At 35.2% G+C, this 19,912-nt stretch overlaps 1 protein-coding gene across 1 annotated transcript in view; it reads left to right on the top strand.

The window, feature by feature from the left end:
* Positions 1-6,114: 6,114 nt before the first annotated feature.
* LOC543943 (succinyl-CoA ligase alpha 2 subunit) overlaps positions 6,115-19,912 on the top strand; it is a gene marked incomplete at its 3' end in the record, with an annotated part of 25,632 nt that continues 11,834 nt past the window's right edge. The window contains 2 exon segments of the mRNA NM_001247645.2: positions 6,115-6,468; positions 7,179-7,388. Coding sequence (NP_001234574.1) covers positions 6,241-6,468; positions 7,179-7,388 — 438 coding nt within the window.

Genomic DNA, 19,912 nt, shown 5'->3' with positions numbered 1-19,912 from the left:
TAAGAGTATCTCAACTCAGTTCAATAAACCAGCAATAAATGATGACGGATTTGAATTAAACGGTGAGATGTCTATCTTTAAAAAAAAAGTGGTCAAACAAAGGGGTCTTCTGATGGAATGAAGCTACCCCATGATGAATTCAAGCAAATAGTTATGTATATTCTTCAAAATTGTGAAGAGGTTTCACCATTCATGGAGTAAGTATCTTATTAATTCAGATTTAGTTTCATTCTAAGATAATTTAATTAACCTTAACTAACACAAAATGTAGGGAATACATGAGATAGATTGAAATACAAGGTGCAACGAGACCTCATGGAATGATGAATAATGATTTTATTGATTGGGTTCGTGCACATGTAAGAATTTACAAACAACACTTATTTAACTATTTTTTTGACATCTACGTATGAACAAGTCTTTTTTTGTAGATACTTGTGCTAGCTTCACAAGGACGCACAGCTGATGAGCTCATAAGCTTATATGTAGGTCCAGAACCATTGGTGCATCGATATTTAATATATATGGTGAATGGATTTAGATTCCAAACAAAATAACTTGTGAGAAAAACACAGAACAGTGGAGTTCTTGTGAGAGTAGATGATTCAGACTCTAATAAGGAGTATTATGGTGTATTAGATGACATTTACGAGTTACGCTACGTTGGAAATAGAAAACTTCATCTATTCAAGTGTCACAGGTGGAATGTGGGTCACCTAGGAAGAGGATATAAGATTGAAAAATATGGTTTTACAAGTGTGAGTACTCATTGTGCTTTAAATACAAATAAGCCATTTGTGTTGGCATCTTAGTCTGAACAAGTCTTCTACTTGAAAGACATGATTGACAAAGATTGGCTTGTTGTTGTTAAGACAAATCCTCGAGATCTTTTTAATATGCCTGAAGTTGAAGAATCAATAATGAATGAAGAAGCTTATCAACAAGAGGAAGTGGAATGTAATACTTTGTGTCCCAATGACAATGAACCTGATATTCATGTGTCTTTACACATGGATGATGTTGAACCACAAACTATTTTACGTACCAATGATCTAGAAAATAAGGAAGATAATTTCATTAATGAAAATCATACAGATGTATCTCGGAGTGAAGAAATTAAAGAACAATTACTAGATGATAATGATGGAGAAGACAGTGATGAAGATTGAGAAACAAAGACTACTGAAATAGATGTTTAACTATTGTTTTGATAAGTTCTCTATATTTTGTTCTTTTTGGGCAGACATGAATCATTTAAGTAGAATCAATGCTTTACATTTCCATCAATGAAACAATAATACTTGTTAGTGAAGTGCCCCACATTTTTTACTTGTTTCATATAATACTCTACTTTATGAATCGATATTCTCCTTGGCAGGTAGATATGTAAGCATTAATTTCTCATTATGATACTTTTATTTTTATATCTAATGTCCTAGAAAATGAAAGGAATTGGTCAAAGACGTGGATGAGGTAAAGGTAATAGTGGAAGAGATGGTGTAGGATGTGGACGTGGAAATTTTCGAGAACGTGAATGTTTTGGTACTTCATCTCAACCACCAATACAACAAACAAGAGTTGTTGAAGTATCATTGGAGACAGGACAGACACCTAACCCAAGTCAAGGACATCAAGAGCCAGAACAAATATCAAGTGATCATCTCCAAAGAACATCTCCAGCGATAGAATCATCAAGAAATCTAGAAGAAAGTATTCGTCCCTCCCAGGAGGTTGAAATTGGTGCAGGTTAGTTCACGATTAAGTGTGGTTTGTTGTGTTAACTTTGTAATATAATTTTAAGATATTCAAAACACTTTATGACAACAATTTGGGGTCACTGAGTTTATACTGGTGAAGTAACTATGAAAACTAGTATACATTCTAATAATTTATTATATGAACATTAACTGATACGTTTCTTTAACTGATAATTTATTCTTTGCAGTTTCTCGCATCCATAAAAAGAGAGAAAGAGGGAAATATAAATCTATAATTGTTGATATTAAAACTAAGTATGGAGGAAAAATCAAAGTAATCATTCCAGATGATATTGATAGAGTTGTGGGTTCTGGGGCTAGAGATATTGTTAATTACTTAGGCTTGATCATGAGGAGCAGTATCTCGTTTCAAGATAATAATTGGCAGGATATTGTTTCAAAACATGGAGAAGCAAGTGGTATAAGGTCAAGGTAATAAATCACTTTAAAAATTGTATTTCTTGAATTATGAAATTTAAATTACAATTTGTTCAAGACAAATTTGAAGTTTGTGGTGGGCTGCGAGAACATAAGTTACAAGGCTTTGTGATAAGCATTATGCAAAGACTCTTTAGAGCTTGGAAAGCTAGATTACATAATCATTACTTTGCCTATAGTACAGACGAAGATAGATTGTCTAATCGTCTTGAGGATGTTGAGTTGGAGGACTGAAATACTTAATTAAGATTTTTGGCAGTGAGAAATTCAAGGTAATTAACTAAGTTATTGAGTTTAGAAAATACTTAGTGTGGTAGAATGCTAGTTATCTCTTTGAATAAATATTTTGTGATCTATTGTCTTAGTGCAGATTATCAGTGAAAGAAACAAAAAAAATAGAGAAAAACAAATAACTAAGCATTCTTATGGTACAAAATCATTTGTAGAAGTAGAAGAGTCTACGGTAAAAAAGACATTTTTCTCCTTTACTACATATATGTGTTCTTGAGTGTTTTCCTTACATTGTAGAGAGATCCACCATCGAGAGAAAAAGACACATAAAGTCTGGGAGATTCAACACACACGTATAAGTGTTGGCGGAGAATGTGTATGGTTGGATACACAATCCCTACCTATTCATGTAATTTTCTAAAATCATTCCCTTACTATCTTAATAACTTACTACATGTTAGTTTCAATATCCCCATTATGTTTTGATGTAACTGGTACATATTATTATAGAGTCAACTTGAACAACTTGTTGTTGAACAACAATCTAAGGAGATCAAAAATCGCATGACTAGGGATGAGATTTTATCCTCGGTTCTCGGTGAGAGATCAGGATATATTCACGGCAAAGAATATGGAAAAAAGCCTCCTAAAAAAACACAAATACAACAGGCATACATAGAGGCTAGTATGTCTTCGGCAATGGAAAGCATGCATCAAGAGATGCAAGCTGATATGGACCGAAAGCTACAAGAAGAACGTGAACAAATGGCGGCAGATTTAAAAAGGAGTATGGAAGAAGATCTACAAAAAAATTGGAAGAAGAGCGTGAACACATGAAAGGTGAAGTTGACAAAATGTTCCAAGAACAGATGATCGCTATCATGACTAGGATGCAACATGTACTTTATCATTTTCTTCTTAACAATTATTTTTATTTCATTGACGGTTCTTCTTCTTACTTATTATAGTTATTGACTTGTTTCTTTGAATCCGCTTCCGACTAAATTAGCTACTTATAATTTCGCTAAAATTGTATCATGTTGCTTATTATAAAGTAGCAGTGAATTGTAGAAGTTTATAGTTTTTATTTATATACAATGAGAGCATCTAGGCTTAGATTTGAAGGCTGTGGTAGTTCCTAAGGATTGGGCCAAAACTAACTCTGTGGTTATCAGAAAAGGTTTTATACAGTGAGAACAACATGATCAATGTAGTTTTATGAGTTGTTTCTTGTTGCTTACCTTATTCTCTAGATTATCAAACCACACTTACTATTGGTAAATGTAATTGTTTAAGTTATGCAAATTAAAGAAAATGTTTTGCACATGACTAGTGTAATTTAACCCATTGTAACATGTCACTTACCTATCTTCCAGATTACCATACTACACTTACTACTAGAAATTACTTGTAATTAGCTCTCAATGCATAACTAACTGATAGTGTAATGAAATTTGTACCTAAGTTGGTAATAAAACTTAAATATTCTAAAAGTTTTTGTGCGATGCAATGAATTTAAAAAAATGTCATGGCTTTTATGAACTATAGTCATAGGCCCTCCAAAATCATATTCTGAACTAATTATGATTTGTTCACTACATGTAGGTTTCTATTTTCTACATAAACCATAAAAACAAATACTTTCAACTGAAAAAAATAAACTTATCGTCTCATTTGGCAGGTTAATTGTGAAGCAAAACATTTATAGTCTCTTCTTTGCAATATATGTAAGGTATCTTCTTTTGTCAAGTTGTTGGGCTGCATAAACTGGAAAAATAAAATGTTGATTATGTGTTGTCTGTATGTAGTGAAATTATATGAAAACATAATTACTTTTGATCTCGTTGTACAGTTTTTGTATCCAATGCCTATAAATATAAACTCTCTTTGCATATTTTAGTTGATCTAGCCGCTCGGGAGAAAAACATATACAAATAAGACACTTATCTTTTCATGTGTGCTCTTATCACCTCTTCTATTATTTGAATTAGAAAGTGATTGTGTTTTTTCTAACTACAGGGACAAGTTTCTTAAATAGTGAAGCTCTAAAAAAAGTTTGAAGGCCTGCAACAGAAGTTTTTGCTTTTTGACCATATGTATATACATATACGATTGAAATATTTTTTTATTTTGATCACATGTATGCACATGGATACAACATTAACTGAAATACTATTATTCAGTTGATTTTTTTACCTATAATAATTGAATTGAGAATGCTTTTGTATTCATTTTGTGAAATATTTTAGATGTTCTTAATTGCTCTATATTAAATTTGGAGAATCGAATTAATAGTTTTTATTGTTACTATTGTTGATTAGTGATAAATATGGTTCTATAGTAATGAAATAAATGTTGCAGGAAATGTTTTAGTAGCTTTTTTGGCGACTTACGTTGCTATTAAAAGTAGCCTTTTGCACTGAAAAAAAGGACTGCCACTGATCATAGTTAGTATATTTTTGTAGCGGGTGGAGTCGCTACTAAATAATTTTATTTAGAGGCGACCAGCTCGCCACAGATAATTTATCAGTTTTGTGGCAGCAAAGTTGCCATTGAACTACGTGTTTTAGAGGCAACATCAACTCGCCACAGATCATTTATAGATTTTTATGGCAGCAAAGTTGCCACTAAATGTTGTATTTTAGAGGCGACATCAATTCACCGCAGATTATTTATAGGTTTTTGTGGCAGCAATGTTGCCACTAAAAGTCTTTTTTTAGTGGCGACTAGGACAAATATGTGTATTGCAACTTTGTTTTTGGTGGCATACTTATTTACATATTGTGACGATTTATATCGCCACAAATACTCTTTTATAGTAGCGACTTTCATTTGTTGTCACAAAAAACCTTTAGTTATGGAAACCAACGGAGAAGTAGTCACTACTATATATCATTAATGGCGATTTTATCACCTTTTGTGGTGACATTTTGCGCCACAATAAACACTGTTTCTTGTAGTGTAAAAGGCTCTTAGGGCAACATGCTATGCAATTTCCTATTGCCTTGCATCGAGATAAACACTTTTGTCCTCTGTTATTGCTTGCAGTCTTTCATCTCCAAAATCATCTCGACTGAAACAAAACAAAGAAGAAAAACTAATCAAAATTATGGACAATTTTTTGTATGTTTTGATTTTAAGAATTAATAACCCTTTTTTTTTCAGCGAACAACTGCATAACCCAACCTTTTCAGACCCACAAAACCCTTAACTCATTTACTGTACAAAAACACTATTGACCACTATCAACACCATTCTCCGGTGAAACACCCGACAATAGTGAGCTCAAAAACACTAGTGAGCCACCACAAAATCTGTTACCTAAGGTCGAAATCTAGCCAAACCGACACCTTTAGGTATCCACTCGATCCAGCTGTGAAATGGCAAAAATTCGTCGGAGAAAGCTGTCGCACCCACCATTCGTCTCGCAGGATGAAAGAAAAAAATGGTTGAGCAGGGAGGTGGGTGGGGTGAAGAAGAAGATTTTTTTTTTTAAATTAATTATTTTATCCTTTTATAATTTTAATAATTTTTAATTTTAAATATGGTGTTCAGTTGCTTTTACACGCGTGCTTTCACTCTCTCTAGCCAACTCAGAATTTATAACATATGTTAATTTGTTTATTATTTTAACTTATTGACCAACGGAATCAATAATACATAAACCATGTATCTACCTACACACCATAAGAAAAGAGGAACTCGTGAGCAATTTTGGTTGATTTAAAAAAGAGGACTTTTCCTTTGGTGCACAAAACCTAAACACCACACTACCAAAGCAGACTCTGGTTAGAGAGGAAGCGCATCGGAATCCATGGCTCGCCAAGCCACAAGACTGATATCTAACTTGAGTACAAAGCTTAACCCTAGCAGTCCAACGATGTCTGCTTCTCCATTATGGCATCAGTATCGCTACTTTGGATCGCCACCACCGCCACCCGCTGTTTTCGTTGATAAAAACACCCGCGTCATATGTCAAGGCATCACCGGTAAAAACGGCACTTTCCACACTGAACAGGCCATTGAATATGGTACTAAAATGGTATCCCATCTTTCACCTTCTCATTGGGTCTCTTATTTATTTGTTTGTTGGGGTGATCCATGTGAAATGAGTATTATTGAATATCTATGAGGTGGTTGCAGTTTTGTGGATCCACACTTGCTGTTAAGTGTAACTTCTCTTTCATTTTTATCAACCAGTTACAAGGAAGATTCATTATTCCTTGTTGTACTGTCTTGCTCATTTTGAGTTAGCATAGGGGAAGTAAATGCTCTGAAATGGGCAGTTAGTTCTTGCACTTACCCTAGCTGAAGTGATTATACAAAATAGTTGCCAATTTTATCATGAAAGCTTTTGGAGGGTAAATTGATTGAATTCAAGGGTGGCTGGACTGGAGTAAGTTAAAAGTCCTCTAATAAGGATTTTAAAAAATCAATGGAATAGCTTCCTATTTGTTTCTCAAGGTAGATCAACCAATTTTTAGCAAGGCAACTCTTGCTCTCATGATAACATTTCGTTTCGTCAAATCTTTTTGATACCTTTCTTCCGCCTCCAATGTATGATATTTAGTGCATGAATAAAATGAAAACTATATATGGTGTATCTATGGAAGACATAAAATTGAAGTTAAAAATGCATAAACAACTCGTATCTATAATAGATATAAGTGCATTTTATTTGTTACTATATTTTAAGAAGTAAATTGTTTTTTTTTCCTGAATTCCTCATGTATGCTTTGTGTGCATTAATAGGTTGGTGGAGTGACCCCCAAGAAGGGTGGAACAGAACATTTGGGGCTACCTGTTTTTAATACTGTTGCAGAGGCAAAAGTAGAGACAAAGGCTAATGCTTCAGTGGTTTATGTTCCTCCACCATTTGCTGCTGCAGCTATTATGGAGGCCATGGAAGCTGAGTTGGACTTAGTTGTCTGCATAACAGAGGGGATTCCTCAACATGATATGGTAAGATAGAAGTCCTATTTACTAAATTCTATCTTATTCCCCCACCCAAGAAGAGGAAATGCGTATGACTAATGATTTTAATTACCCATAACTTGTACTTGTTCCATGCTAGGGTTACCCAATTTTGTGCAATAAATTCTTGCTATCTAACCCAATTTTGTGTTGAAAAATTGCTGCTAGGGTTTGATCTTTTAGGTGCATTCTAGCCTATAATTTTAGAACATTTAGTAGGCGGTTGGATATGAATTTGATGATATTTTTAAAAATATATTTATTAATGTTAATTTGAAAAAGAATATATGGAAATTAAAGTTGTGTTTAGACATGCACTTCACTTGAATTCTTTTTCAAATATATGTGAGGAGTTCTTTTTTACTTGAAAAAAATGGTTAGCACCAATATTTCAAACTTGAAAAACTCAACTGCAATTTGGATTGAAAAAATTTACTGCAAAGTATGAGTAAACTCTTTTTTTTTCCTTAAAAAACAAACTTGTATGTATGAATAGGCTCTTAATGTTATTTTATCATTGGAGATGTATTTGAGATGCCGTTCTTGAAACTCATGAGTCCTATCAAAGACTTATCAGGGTGCTCATTGATAGAAAATGTTTCTTAAGATGTTTTTGCTTTTTTTTGTTTGGTTTTAGTAATTGTGTGAAACTAATATGATATCTGTCAACAAAAACAATCATCATAGTTAGTCTGATATTTCAATTTTATCCTTTTGCACCCTTTATGAGCTACGGGTTTTCACTTTTTTTTCACTATAATCTCAATAAATTAATACTGGGTTAATTAATAATCTCTCTAAGATAATTATTTTCTCTGGTCCCAACTTTGGCCAAGGGAGAAAATCGCCCATTTCGATAAAATAATAAGATAATATATTTTCAGAAGACCCCTACATAAATATATGGTCCCGTTGATATTATAAATAAATTAATAATTCTTTAAAGTACAAATATATTTAAGAAAATTTAGTGAAATATGATTCCATTTTGTTCTATTTTTTGAATAATTTAAATGTAGTTGAAGCTCATTTCTAACTTTTCTTATTGCATCCAAAAGTTTCAGGGTAGTCATTTCTAATTGCACCATAAAATTGTGAAGAGTACTAGATGCAAGTGTTTTTATGCGTAACTAGTTTCATCTTCAACTTTATCATCAACATTGTTTTTCCAATGATATCCATTATTTGTTCTAAGTACTGGACCTCTGAACATGTATCATTTTCACCTATCCAATAAGTTATTAATGTCCATTTTATTGCAGTAACCAGATCCTTAATCATGACCTCAAGTTCATGAATGACATTTTCACAAGTGGATTCTTTCAAATTCTTTGAGATTTCACCCGTGAACAATTTATTCGGTGTCGACACGGCACACGCTCTATCTATTAATAAATATTAATTTATCGATTAAATAATACCTTTATAAAATAATAATATTTCATGGTCCCACCTATATTAATTTAGAGAGGTTTTACTATGTATGTGAAGCCGCAGACAGTCCGTCGATGGACCTACCGGGCGTTGATGGTGGTCAGTGGTGCAGGTTGCATCAAGCTGACTAACGACTGCTTCATTTAAGGTGTGAATGGGATATTCACCCCACGCCCTAACTTGATCCTACTTGGTTTATTTTATTATTTTTGGGTTTGTTTAAGTGATAAAAAACGTGAATGATCAAAAACGTGAGCAACCCATTCCCAATTCATTCTACACAAATTAGACTTCCCCTCCAATAAAAATTCTCTCTAGAATCTCCATTGAAGGTGAAGCTCAAGAACAATTTGGATATTGGATTCCCATGGATTATTCATCAAGTTTTAGATGTTTTCTTCTAAATAAAGTTATGGTGATCCTTCATTTCTATTTATCCTTCCAACTAGAGAGTTAATCTCAAAGTTTTCAAAGAGATTTCATGATCAAACTTCTTCTTCTTCAATGTAGCAATGGGTTCTTTGTCAAAACGTTTTCAAAGTCTTAATCATGATGAATTAAAAATAATATATTGGTTTTAACGTAAAATTCAATCTAATTGCATTGTGAACCCATGTCCCTTGCCAAACTCGATTTAACCTATGCATTAGCATTGTGATCGTGGATTGTTATTGGTGGATTTGTGATTCGATTATGTTGAATTGCTTATTTATAATGTTTATTATGTATATTGATGGTGTTGTTGATGAATGATCAATGTGGATCAATATATGAAGATTAGAATAAGTCTATCTTATGTCTCTATGCGTTCACTGTAACCGTGCCTCTATTATGCATGAATGTGGGATTTGATTGTGTAGGGATAATTTTATCTACTGTCTTACTTGGATGTTATTGATGAATTGTAGATAAGTGATCCATGTGGATCAAGGTTTGATAAGCCTATGTTTTTCGATCTTCCCTGAATTCCTAATATAGCGTGCTCACTGTAATCTCGACTTTATGACAATGGTGGTAAGAATTTGATTATGCAAAGATCATTGTAGCTACTTCCTTAGGTTAATATCATTGTTGAATTGAGGGTATGAATCTTTTATGATAAAAGCAAAGAAGGCTTGGTATGAATTGATCTAGATTATTCTTGCCTATAGATTGATAATGTATTGTATATGATGTGATCTTAATGCTAGGGTAGATGAAGCATGATTTCGTTTGAGTAATGATATCATTAGCTATTGCATTAAATGTATATTGTTGATAAATTGTTATTGGTGATCAATGCAAGTCAATTTTGTTAAAGATATATGTCCTTCTACTTTCTAGTATGTTGGTGATGCCGTGTACTATTTGTAGCTTGGTCTTGTAGTAGCTTATGCATGACTTCATATATGATTATTGTTGTCACTTCCGGGTTTAACCCCTAGACGTAACGGGCCTCGTTGTCCTCTTTGAGGACTAAGACTACCTTTTTAGTCTTACATTTTTACATTCATAGGTCAAAAATATGAAAAAATTAAAACTTTTCATTGCATCTACTTAGAGGTTTACATAGACCTCTACATGCGCATAATATATATTCATATCAAGTATACATAGACCCTTCCTATAGAAAGATTGCATAGCCTTCTAGTTTTATTGCGCGCCGCGCACACACACACACACACACATATAAATTAATCTCAAAGATTGTCTCATATCTTACCATCTAAACGATCATAGCAATTTGGGCATAGCCCTACATCAATGTAAAGGAGCCATATATAATGTTATACAAATCGTACTCAAATGAAAATATAATGAACATAAGAGTCTTAAAAACAAAGCAACTCCATAAGCTAGATATTGGCATTGCCCTCCGAAAGTGAGGACCTACCCACTTGATGGTATAGAATATCCAAGCCTTCTTCAAGTTTTCTCAATGATACTTCAACCATCGGAACCTAAAATGTTTGGGAAAAAGGAAGAAAATGGGGTTAGTATGCCACTTGCACTGAGAATTCAACCATATGAACATATAAGATCAAAATATGCTAAAAAGGGATATTTAGTTTAAACCATGCTATTTTACCCTTTGAAAGTCTTGTGCATAATCAAGCAAGTCATACTAAGCAACAAAACATGCTTACTAACTCAAACAAGTAATATACATATAAACATACTTGAATCCATAATCTACTACAACCCTATCACCAAGGAATAACATCACATGCATGAATAGGAGTAAACCATATCATAATAAGCAAGACAATTGCTCGAATTCTTATCAAGTCAACAAGTGCAATGACCAAGCAAAGCCACATAACCTTACTCAATCAAGTAGCCCCAACAAGAAACCATAACCAATGTACAAACTTCACATAATATAACGTTTAAGGATAAATAACTTCCAACTTTAATAATATAATCCAAATACATGTTGATAAGGATAATCATCATCATATAATACGATTTATATTGTAGCATCAACATATTATCATTATATACATAATTATCGTATACATACCTAGTATCAACTTCATAAAGCTTCCATCAAGGCTAAGTAGAGCAAGACATAAGTAGAGTCCCATACTCTTACCTAAGCTAAGTCAAACCTCTAAAGTCACCCTAGTTAGTTATACTTTATTGCTTCAATTTAGTTTAGGGAACACTTGCCTAAGCCGACATAGACCACAAGACCTAAGTGTGGAATACGGCGTTGTATAACCTTACACCGATAGAAGGTGGTCTATCGGCCAGAGTAAAACCAAACATAAACATAGCTTTCTAGGTGGATCCACTAGCTAGTCATCCTATCAGGGGAACATAGTTCAAGAACTAAGATATAAATATACTCTCTCGACATACCACTTGGAAATTGGGGCCTCCTCCCAGGGGAATCTATTGGATGAATATTCCTAATTGGGAAGCCAACACCACATGTAGAACTATAGGGTGAATCTTCTTCTTAGGAAAGTCATCGCCTCCCATTCTCAAGTTCAGTCGGTGCTATGCTAAGTCTCTTCATTGAAATGTCATTAACTCTTTATTAACAATCATAACATAGTTTAGGCCATAGGTCTAGCCCTTGTATAATCATCATTATCATCATATCTCAGTAATAATTGCATGAGTATAGTCCTTTCATTACAATTCATATAGGTGAGGTCACCACATTACATATCATTACATAATAAGGCACATTGGTAAGCATCACCATCCTTATAACATTCACATCTTACTCAACCTCACAACCATAGTTAAGACACTTCAATTAGACATCATATCAACCCTATCTATCCTAAATAAAGCATATTCCAACACCACATCACGACTTAATCACAAATAACCACAAGTTGAAGTAAAGAATAGGGATTACAAGACTTACGAAGTCCCCTAATAGTTCATCATAAAGTTCATACCATTAACCCATAACTAAACCTAATTAGGTCGTAACATCAACATAATTCAATAACCAACATGATAATAAGGCTAGAAGAATCACTACACCATAATTCAGTACTAAATTGAAGCATAAGACAAGATACTTGGTAAATTATCATAACCTAGATCACTTCTCAAGAACTAGTATGAAAGACTACAAATCACCCTAATTTGTTCATAATTAGTGTAAAAACATTATCTAATAGTAATCCAACCAATAATAAAGTCAATTGAATCAAATACAACCTAATTCACATAATGATCAAACCTAGGGTTAAGGGTTAAAGGTCATGTTCTACAATTTAGACCAAACCATCACAAATTATCATAATCAAGTTAAAATAAACGTTAATCTATTTACTATCTCCTAAATAAATCATAAACAACCCAGTTTATAACATCAAATTCGTAATTGGATGAAAGCCACTTGAAAACTTAAACTTGTAGAGATGCATTGAAGGATCCCTTTGAGGAAAGAAGTCTCAAAGGTGAATTAGATCCCATACCTTAACGTTTGATGAATATTTGATTGTGAAATCTCCCCTTTACAGGCCCCAAAACCTCCCCTAGCTTGTCTTCAATGGCGTTTTCCAATAGAGAGAGAAAGAAGAGAGAATGAAGATGAATTGTTTTGAGAGTTGTGTTTAGACTAATTGGGTTGGGGTCTTTATATTGAGGATTAATTAACTTAATTAGACTACCTTAAATCTTTAATTAACAACCAACCCACCTAATTAATTAGATAGGACTTAACTCAAAACGTGCAGGAAAATGGACCCTCACAGATGTGACCCCATTTGATAGTCCGTTTGTGAGTCGACGACTGGTCCACCTCTATCCTGAACACTCGTCATTTTTGTCAGAGACTTTTGCAGGCGATGGATCCATCAATTTTCTATGTGTGCGACGACGGTTGGCATCGACGCCCCATGCATCCACACACAAACAGTTGGTGGCCTATCATGGTTGCACACTGCCAAGGCAGTGCTGCCTCCTACACGATAGGATCCTTCTCAAGGGCCTTGGTTGGTCTTTGGGGAGTCGTATCTGGATGTTTTTTCCACGAATCATCGTAACACATGTTAGACACCCTTCCACCAACTTCCAAGCATTTTCGACTTGTAAAAGTTAGTCAAATAGGCTAAGACACTTTAGTGCACCCTTGAACTAAATTTCCAAACGTCATGGACGTTTTGGTTTCTAAACTTCCTAAATGACATATATTTATTATAGCCCTTAAAACAGTATCTAGACCTCAAGACACCTATGTTAGGCTTTAAGACAAGTTTTAGATTTTTGAAGTGTTACATTATACCCCCCCTCCTTAGGAACATTCGTCTCCGAATGACACTAAAATTCTTTGAAGGAAGGAATAGACTCAAGACTAGCATCCCAACTAATCGACAATATCAAAAATACATAAATCATATCATGTCAACAAGGCAAATTTCAAAACATCAATTTCCACACATGAGGCTCAAACATTTCATCATGAGGTATATCCTTCTCACAGCACATAAGCTCAACATACTTTACATGAGTCAATTAGAACTAAGTTCAACTTATTAATATGATACACAACTTTTTATAATGACTCACCACATCAAAATGCAAACCATATCTCAAACAAACCAAAAAGGAAAAATTTTAAGTTTGAAGTCCCATTTCACTGTATCTCAATGTAATGCAATTCAAAATGCACATTTTGCAAGAGTTCACCAAAAATCAAGAAACTTTATTTCTAGTCATTACTTTCATTATTTAGAAAAATTAACTAACCTTATTTATCAAAATTATGAGGGTAATGAGACTTCATGTCGGCCTCGGCCTCCCATGTTGTACCCTCAACTAGGTGATTTTTCCATAACACTTTTACGGAAACCACCTCTTTATTCCTCAACCTCTTCACTTGCCTATCAAGAATTTGAACTGGGACCTCTTCATAGGAGAGGTTATCTTTGACACCAAGGCCCTCAATAGGAAGAATAGGCTCGGGATCACCAATGCACTTCTTCAACATAGAAACATGGAAAGCCGGATGAACCGAAGACAATTCACTAGGGAGTTTCAATTCATAGGCAACCTTACCAACCCTTTGCAAAATTTCATAGGGACCCACATAACGAGAACTTAACTTCCTTTTCTTGACAAATCTAAAAAACCCCTTCATAGGTGAAATTTTCAAGTACACCTTATCACCTTCTTCAAACTCCAAATCCCTACTCCTATGATCGGCATAAGACTTTTGTCGATTTAGGCCTATTGCAACCGGTTTCTTATAATATCAACTTTCTATAAAGTCTTATAAATGAAATCGGGACTAAGGAGCGAAGGCTCACCCACTTCAAACCATCCTATATGAGACCTACACCTCCTACCATATAAGGCTTCATAGAGACCCATGGAGATGGACGAATGAAAGCTATTATTATAAGAAAACTCCACCAAGGGAAAATGCTTATCCCAATTCCCTTTAAAATCAATAATACAAGCCCTAAGCATATACTCAAGGGTTTGATTAGCGCGTTCCGCTTGACCATCAATTTGGAGATGAAAAGCAGTACTCAACTTCACCTTAGTACCCAAACCTTTTTGGAATGACCTTCAAAACCTAGTTGTGAATTGTGCACCCCGATCCGATATGACAGATAACGGAATACCATGGCGAGACACAACCTCATCTATGAAGATCTTAGCATAATTTTCCGCCAAATAAGTAGACTTGAAAGGAATGAAATGAGCGGACATAGATAGTCAACCTATCCACAATCACCAATATAGAGTCATATTGTTTTTTACTCCGAGGAAAATCCACTACAAAACCCATATTGATGTCTTCCAACTTCCAAGTAGGAATTAGGATTTCTTGTAGTAAGCCACCCGACCTTTGATGTTAGGCTTTTACTTGTTGGAATTTGGACACTTAGCAACAAACTCCACTATGTCCTTCTTCAATCCTTCCCACCAAAATATTTCCCTAAGGTCATGGTACATTTTTGTCGAAACCGGATGAATGGAGTAGTGGGACCCATGGGCTACCTCAAGGATCCGATCCCTCAACCTATCGACATCAGGAACACACAATCTCCCTAGGTAATTAAAAACACCATCCCCCCTAAGGAGAATGACTCATTCAACTTACCGAGAACATATTCTTTCAACTCCATCAATGGTTGATCGAGGTGTTGTTTGGGCTTCACCTCAGCCACTAAAGATGACTTAGCGTTTTGATAGACCATAACACCACCATTTGGAGAACCTTCAAAGCTTACACCCAACCTAGCCAACCTATGAACATTTTTCACTAGGTCTTTCTTGGCTTCATATATGTGTGACACACTACCCATAGTCATACGATTTAGAGCATCCGCAACCACATTGGCCTTGCCGGGATGATAGAGGACACTCATATCGTAATCTTTCAACAATTCTAACCACCTTCTTTGTCAGATATCAACTCTTCAGATTAAACATATATTGGAGACTCTTATGGTTGGTAAAGACATCAACATGAACACCATATAAGTAATACCTCCATATTTTCAAGGCAAACACCATGACCTCTAACTCAAGATAATGAGTCAGATATTTTCTCTTATGCACCTTAAGTTTTCTAGAATAATAGGCTATCACCTTTCCATGTTGCATAAGCACACACCCTAAACCCACACGGGATGCATCACAATACACAACAAACCCCTTTGTACCCTCCAGTAAGGTTAACACCGAGCAAAAGTAAGCCTATCTATTTTGAGGCTTTTCTCACATGTCTCCGACCACTTAAATTTCTTACACTTTTGGGTCAAAGTAGTCAAGAGATATACAATGGATGCCAAAACCATCCACGAACCACCGATTAACCCGCTAAACCCAAAAAATTCCTAATGTCTATTTGAGTCAATGGTCTAGGCCAATTTTTCACCGCCTCCATTTTCCTTGGATCAACCACAACTCCCTTAGTAGAGATGATATGAGCAAGAAATGTCACTGACCTTAACCAAAACTCACACTTGCCGTACTTGGCAAACAATTTATGTTCCTTAAGGGTTTGCAGTACCACCCTCAGATGACCTATGTGATCACTCTCATTTTTCCAATATACCAAGATGTTGTCAATGAAGACTGACAAATGAATCTAGGTAACTTCAAAACACCCTATTCATTAGGTCCATAAACGCCACCAAAGCATTAGTGAGACTGAAATTCATTACCAAGAACTCATAGTGCCCATACCTAGTCAGAAATGTCGTCTTTTGTATATCCACACCTCTCACCCTAAGTTAGTGATACCCCAATCTCAAGTCAATTTTTGAAAAGTAGCTCTCCCCTTAAAGTTGATCAAATAAGTCATCAATCCGATGGAGAGGACACTTATTCTTAATAGTGACCTTGTAGAGTTGGCGGTAATAAATACACATTCTAAAAGACCTGTCCTTCTTCTTTACAAACAACACCAGAGCACCCCAAGGAGAAATACTAGGCCTTATAAAGCCGTTGTCTAGTAATCTTTGAGCTGAGCCTTCAACTCCTTCAATTCAATTAGAGCCATCCAATAAGGAGGAATTGAAATGGGATTCGATTCCGATGGCAAATAGATACAAAAATGAATTTCTCATTTGGGAGGAATACCGGGAAGGTCATTAGGAAAGACGTCTGGAAATTCACTCACTACAGGAATCTTACTATGTTATATATACAACCCTTGCATTTTGCATGCTTTTAGACAAGAGATTATATGACCTCTAGGAATAGAATTTCCCCTCTTCCAATGAACAATGAGTTCATTTGGAAAGTTAAACCTCACCACCATTGTCCTACAATCAATAGAGGCAAAGCATGTATGCAACCAATCCATCAGGCAACATTATAGGACAATTCCTGTGTACCTTTTTTGCAACAACCGATTCACCCACTGGTGTAGACACTATGAAAGTTTGATGCAAGATATTGGGTAAAATGTTAAATTTTTAGCTACAAGAGGTGTAAAAAAGACGAGGTACACCCTGATTAAGTAAAACATATACATCAATAGTAATGACTTTCCACATACTAGTCACCATATCAGGAGAAGTCTCTTGCTCACCCCTAGAGCGAACAACATCGAAGCGGTTCTTCTAAGGAGCATCACTAGAACCACTTGCTTGAGTTTGACCATTCTTCTCTTGACCCTTCAAGTTTGGACAAGCTCCCATCTTCTGACCACTGTTGCCACAACCAAAGCAATATCCCGTTCCTACAAAGCATTTACCTAGATGACCTTTTCCACACTTGGCACATGTAGGCTTCTGATTTTGTGAGATCCTACTCCTTCCCTTTGGGATCTAGGCTTAGGCACCTTAGCATCACGAGCCTTACGGAATTTTGATGGAACATGATTTGAGAACCTTTTCTTGAATCTAGGCTTGTCTTGGATTTCAACCCTATTATTTGTAGATTTACCATCACAAGATCTTACCCTCTTAGCATCTCTATTCTTTCTCTTAGCCCTTGCCTCCTCCACTCTTATAGCATGCACCATAATACGGGAAATGTTCATGTTGTCATTAGCATAGCCGAATGACAGTCCTCTTGCAAGCCTCTGACACCCTTATTACAAAGCGACTCATTTCATTTGTAGGGTAAGAAACCAAAGAAGGAGCATATTTGGACAAATTAATGAATTTGAAGGAGTATTCATGCACACTCATACCTCATTGACTAAGGTTGATGAACTCCACAGCTTTGGCCTCCCTCATCCCCCAAGGAAATAATCGATCAATTAATGCCTTCTTGAAGATCTCCCAAGCCATTGGTCCACCCCTAAGAGGCCTATAATCCCTCTATTGAACATACCAAGTTTGAGCCACATCTTTGAGTTGGTATGTGTCTAAGTCGACCTTCTCTCTAGTAGAAAATCCCATAGCAAAGAGTATCTTGTTGACTTCATCAGCTCTTGGGGGTCTTCATACACCTTGGACCCATAGAAAGTAGGAGGATTCATCTAAGTGAAATCCCTTAGACGGGAAGCCATACTGTAACTTGTTGATGAGCTCGGGGTATAATCTCCCGATTATCTTGGGCAGTCATAGATTGGGCTTGAACAGTGCTGGCTTGGGACAATTGGATAAGGTCAGCCCTTATGTAACCATCCGTCAAAGGTGGAGGATTGATCGGAGCTTGGTCAACATTAGTATCTTCTTCAAGAGATGGGACTTGATCACCACGGGGAGGAGTCCCGCATTGGCAATCTCTTCCTCAAGTATTCAAGCCGAATTGCTTTGAGTATTCATTACCTATAACAATAATACAAGATTCAGGTGAAATCATACAATATGTACACTCTAGAGGCACCACATTGGATTTTTCCAAGAAAGAGGAAGATTCGTAAGCATCACATATATTCTCATTCATAAGTGTGGCGCACTTCACAATTATGAATACAAACATACATATATGTGGTTGAGAGAGAGAGACATCGACTCAAAGATATTCAACCTCATTTTCTGATACCAAGTTTGTCACATCAAGTTTTACCCCCTAGACGTAACCGGCGTAGTCGTCCTCTATGAGGACTAAGACTAGCCTCTTAGTCTTACATAATTACTTTCATAGGTCAAAAATAGGGAAAAAATAAAACATTTCATTGCATGTAATTGGAGGTTTACATAGACCTCTAAATACACATAATATATATTCATATCGAGTAAACACAGACCCTTCGTATGGGAAGGTTACATAGACTTATACTATTATTGCACGCGTGAGAGAGCGCGCGCCCGCGCACACACACACACACATACATATATGTATATGTATATATATATATATATATTATGTATATATATATTTATATATAAGATATAAAATAGTCTCAAAGATTTGTCTCATCTCATACAATCTAAACGATCATATCAATTTGGGCGTAGCCCTACATCAATGTAAAGGAGACACATATAGGCTTATACAAAACGTACTCAAATGAAAATAGAATGAACATAAGAGTCTTAAAAACAAAGCAACTCCATAAACTAAACATTGGCATCGCCGTCGAAAAGTGAGGACTTACCCACTTGGATGGTAGAGAATATCCAAGTCTTCTTCAAGTCGTCTCGAATGAGACTTCAACAACCGGAACCTAAAATGTTTAGGAAAAAGGAAGAAAATGGGGTTAGTATGCCACCTGTACAAAGTATAAGACCATATGCACATATAAGATCAAAACAAAAACATGCTTAAAAGGGAAATTTAGTTTAAACCATGCTATTTCACCCTTTAAAAGTCTTGTGCATGATCAAGCAAGTCATACCAAACAACAAAACATGCTTACTAACTCAAACAAGTAATATGCATATCAACATACTTCAACCCATAATTTACTGCAACCCTATAACCAAGGAATAACATCACAAGCATGAACTAGAGTTAACCATATCATAATAATCAAGAAAATTACTGATGAATCCTTATAAAGTCAATAAATGCAATAACCAAGCAAAGCCCCATAACCTTACTCAATCAAGTAGCCCTAACAAGAAATCATAATGTCCAACTTCACATAATATAACCTTTAAGGATACATAACTTCCAACTTTAATTATATAATCCACATACATGTTCATAAGGATAATCATCATCATATAATACCATTTATATTGTAGCATCAACATATTATCATTATA

Source organism: Solanum lycopersicum, chromosome 2, assembly GCF_036512215.1.
Source record: "Solanum lycopersicum chromosome 2, SLM_r2.1".
Classification (NCBI taxonomy): Eukaryota; Viridiplantae; Streptophyta; class Magnoliopsida; order Solanales; family Solanaceae; genus Solanum; species Solanum lycopersicum.
Note: the sequence above shows the minus strand (reverse complement) of the source record. Positions and strands in the feature narration are given on the sequence as shown.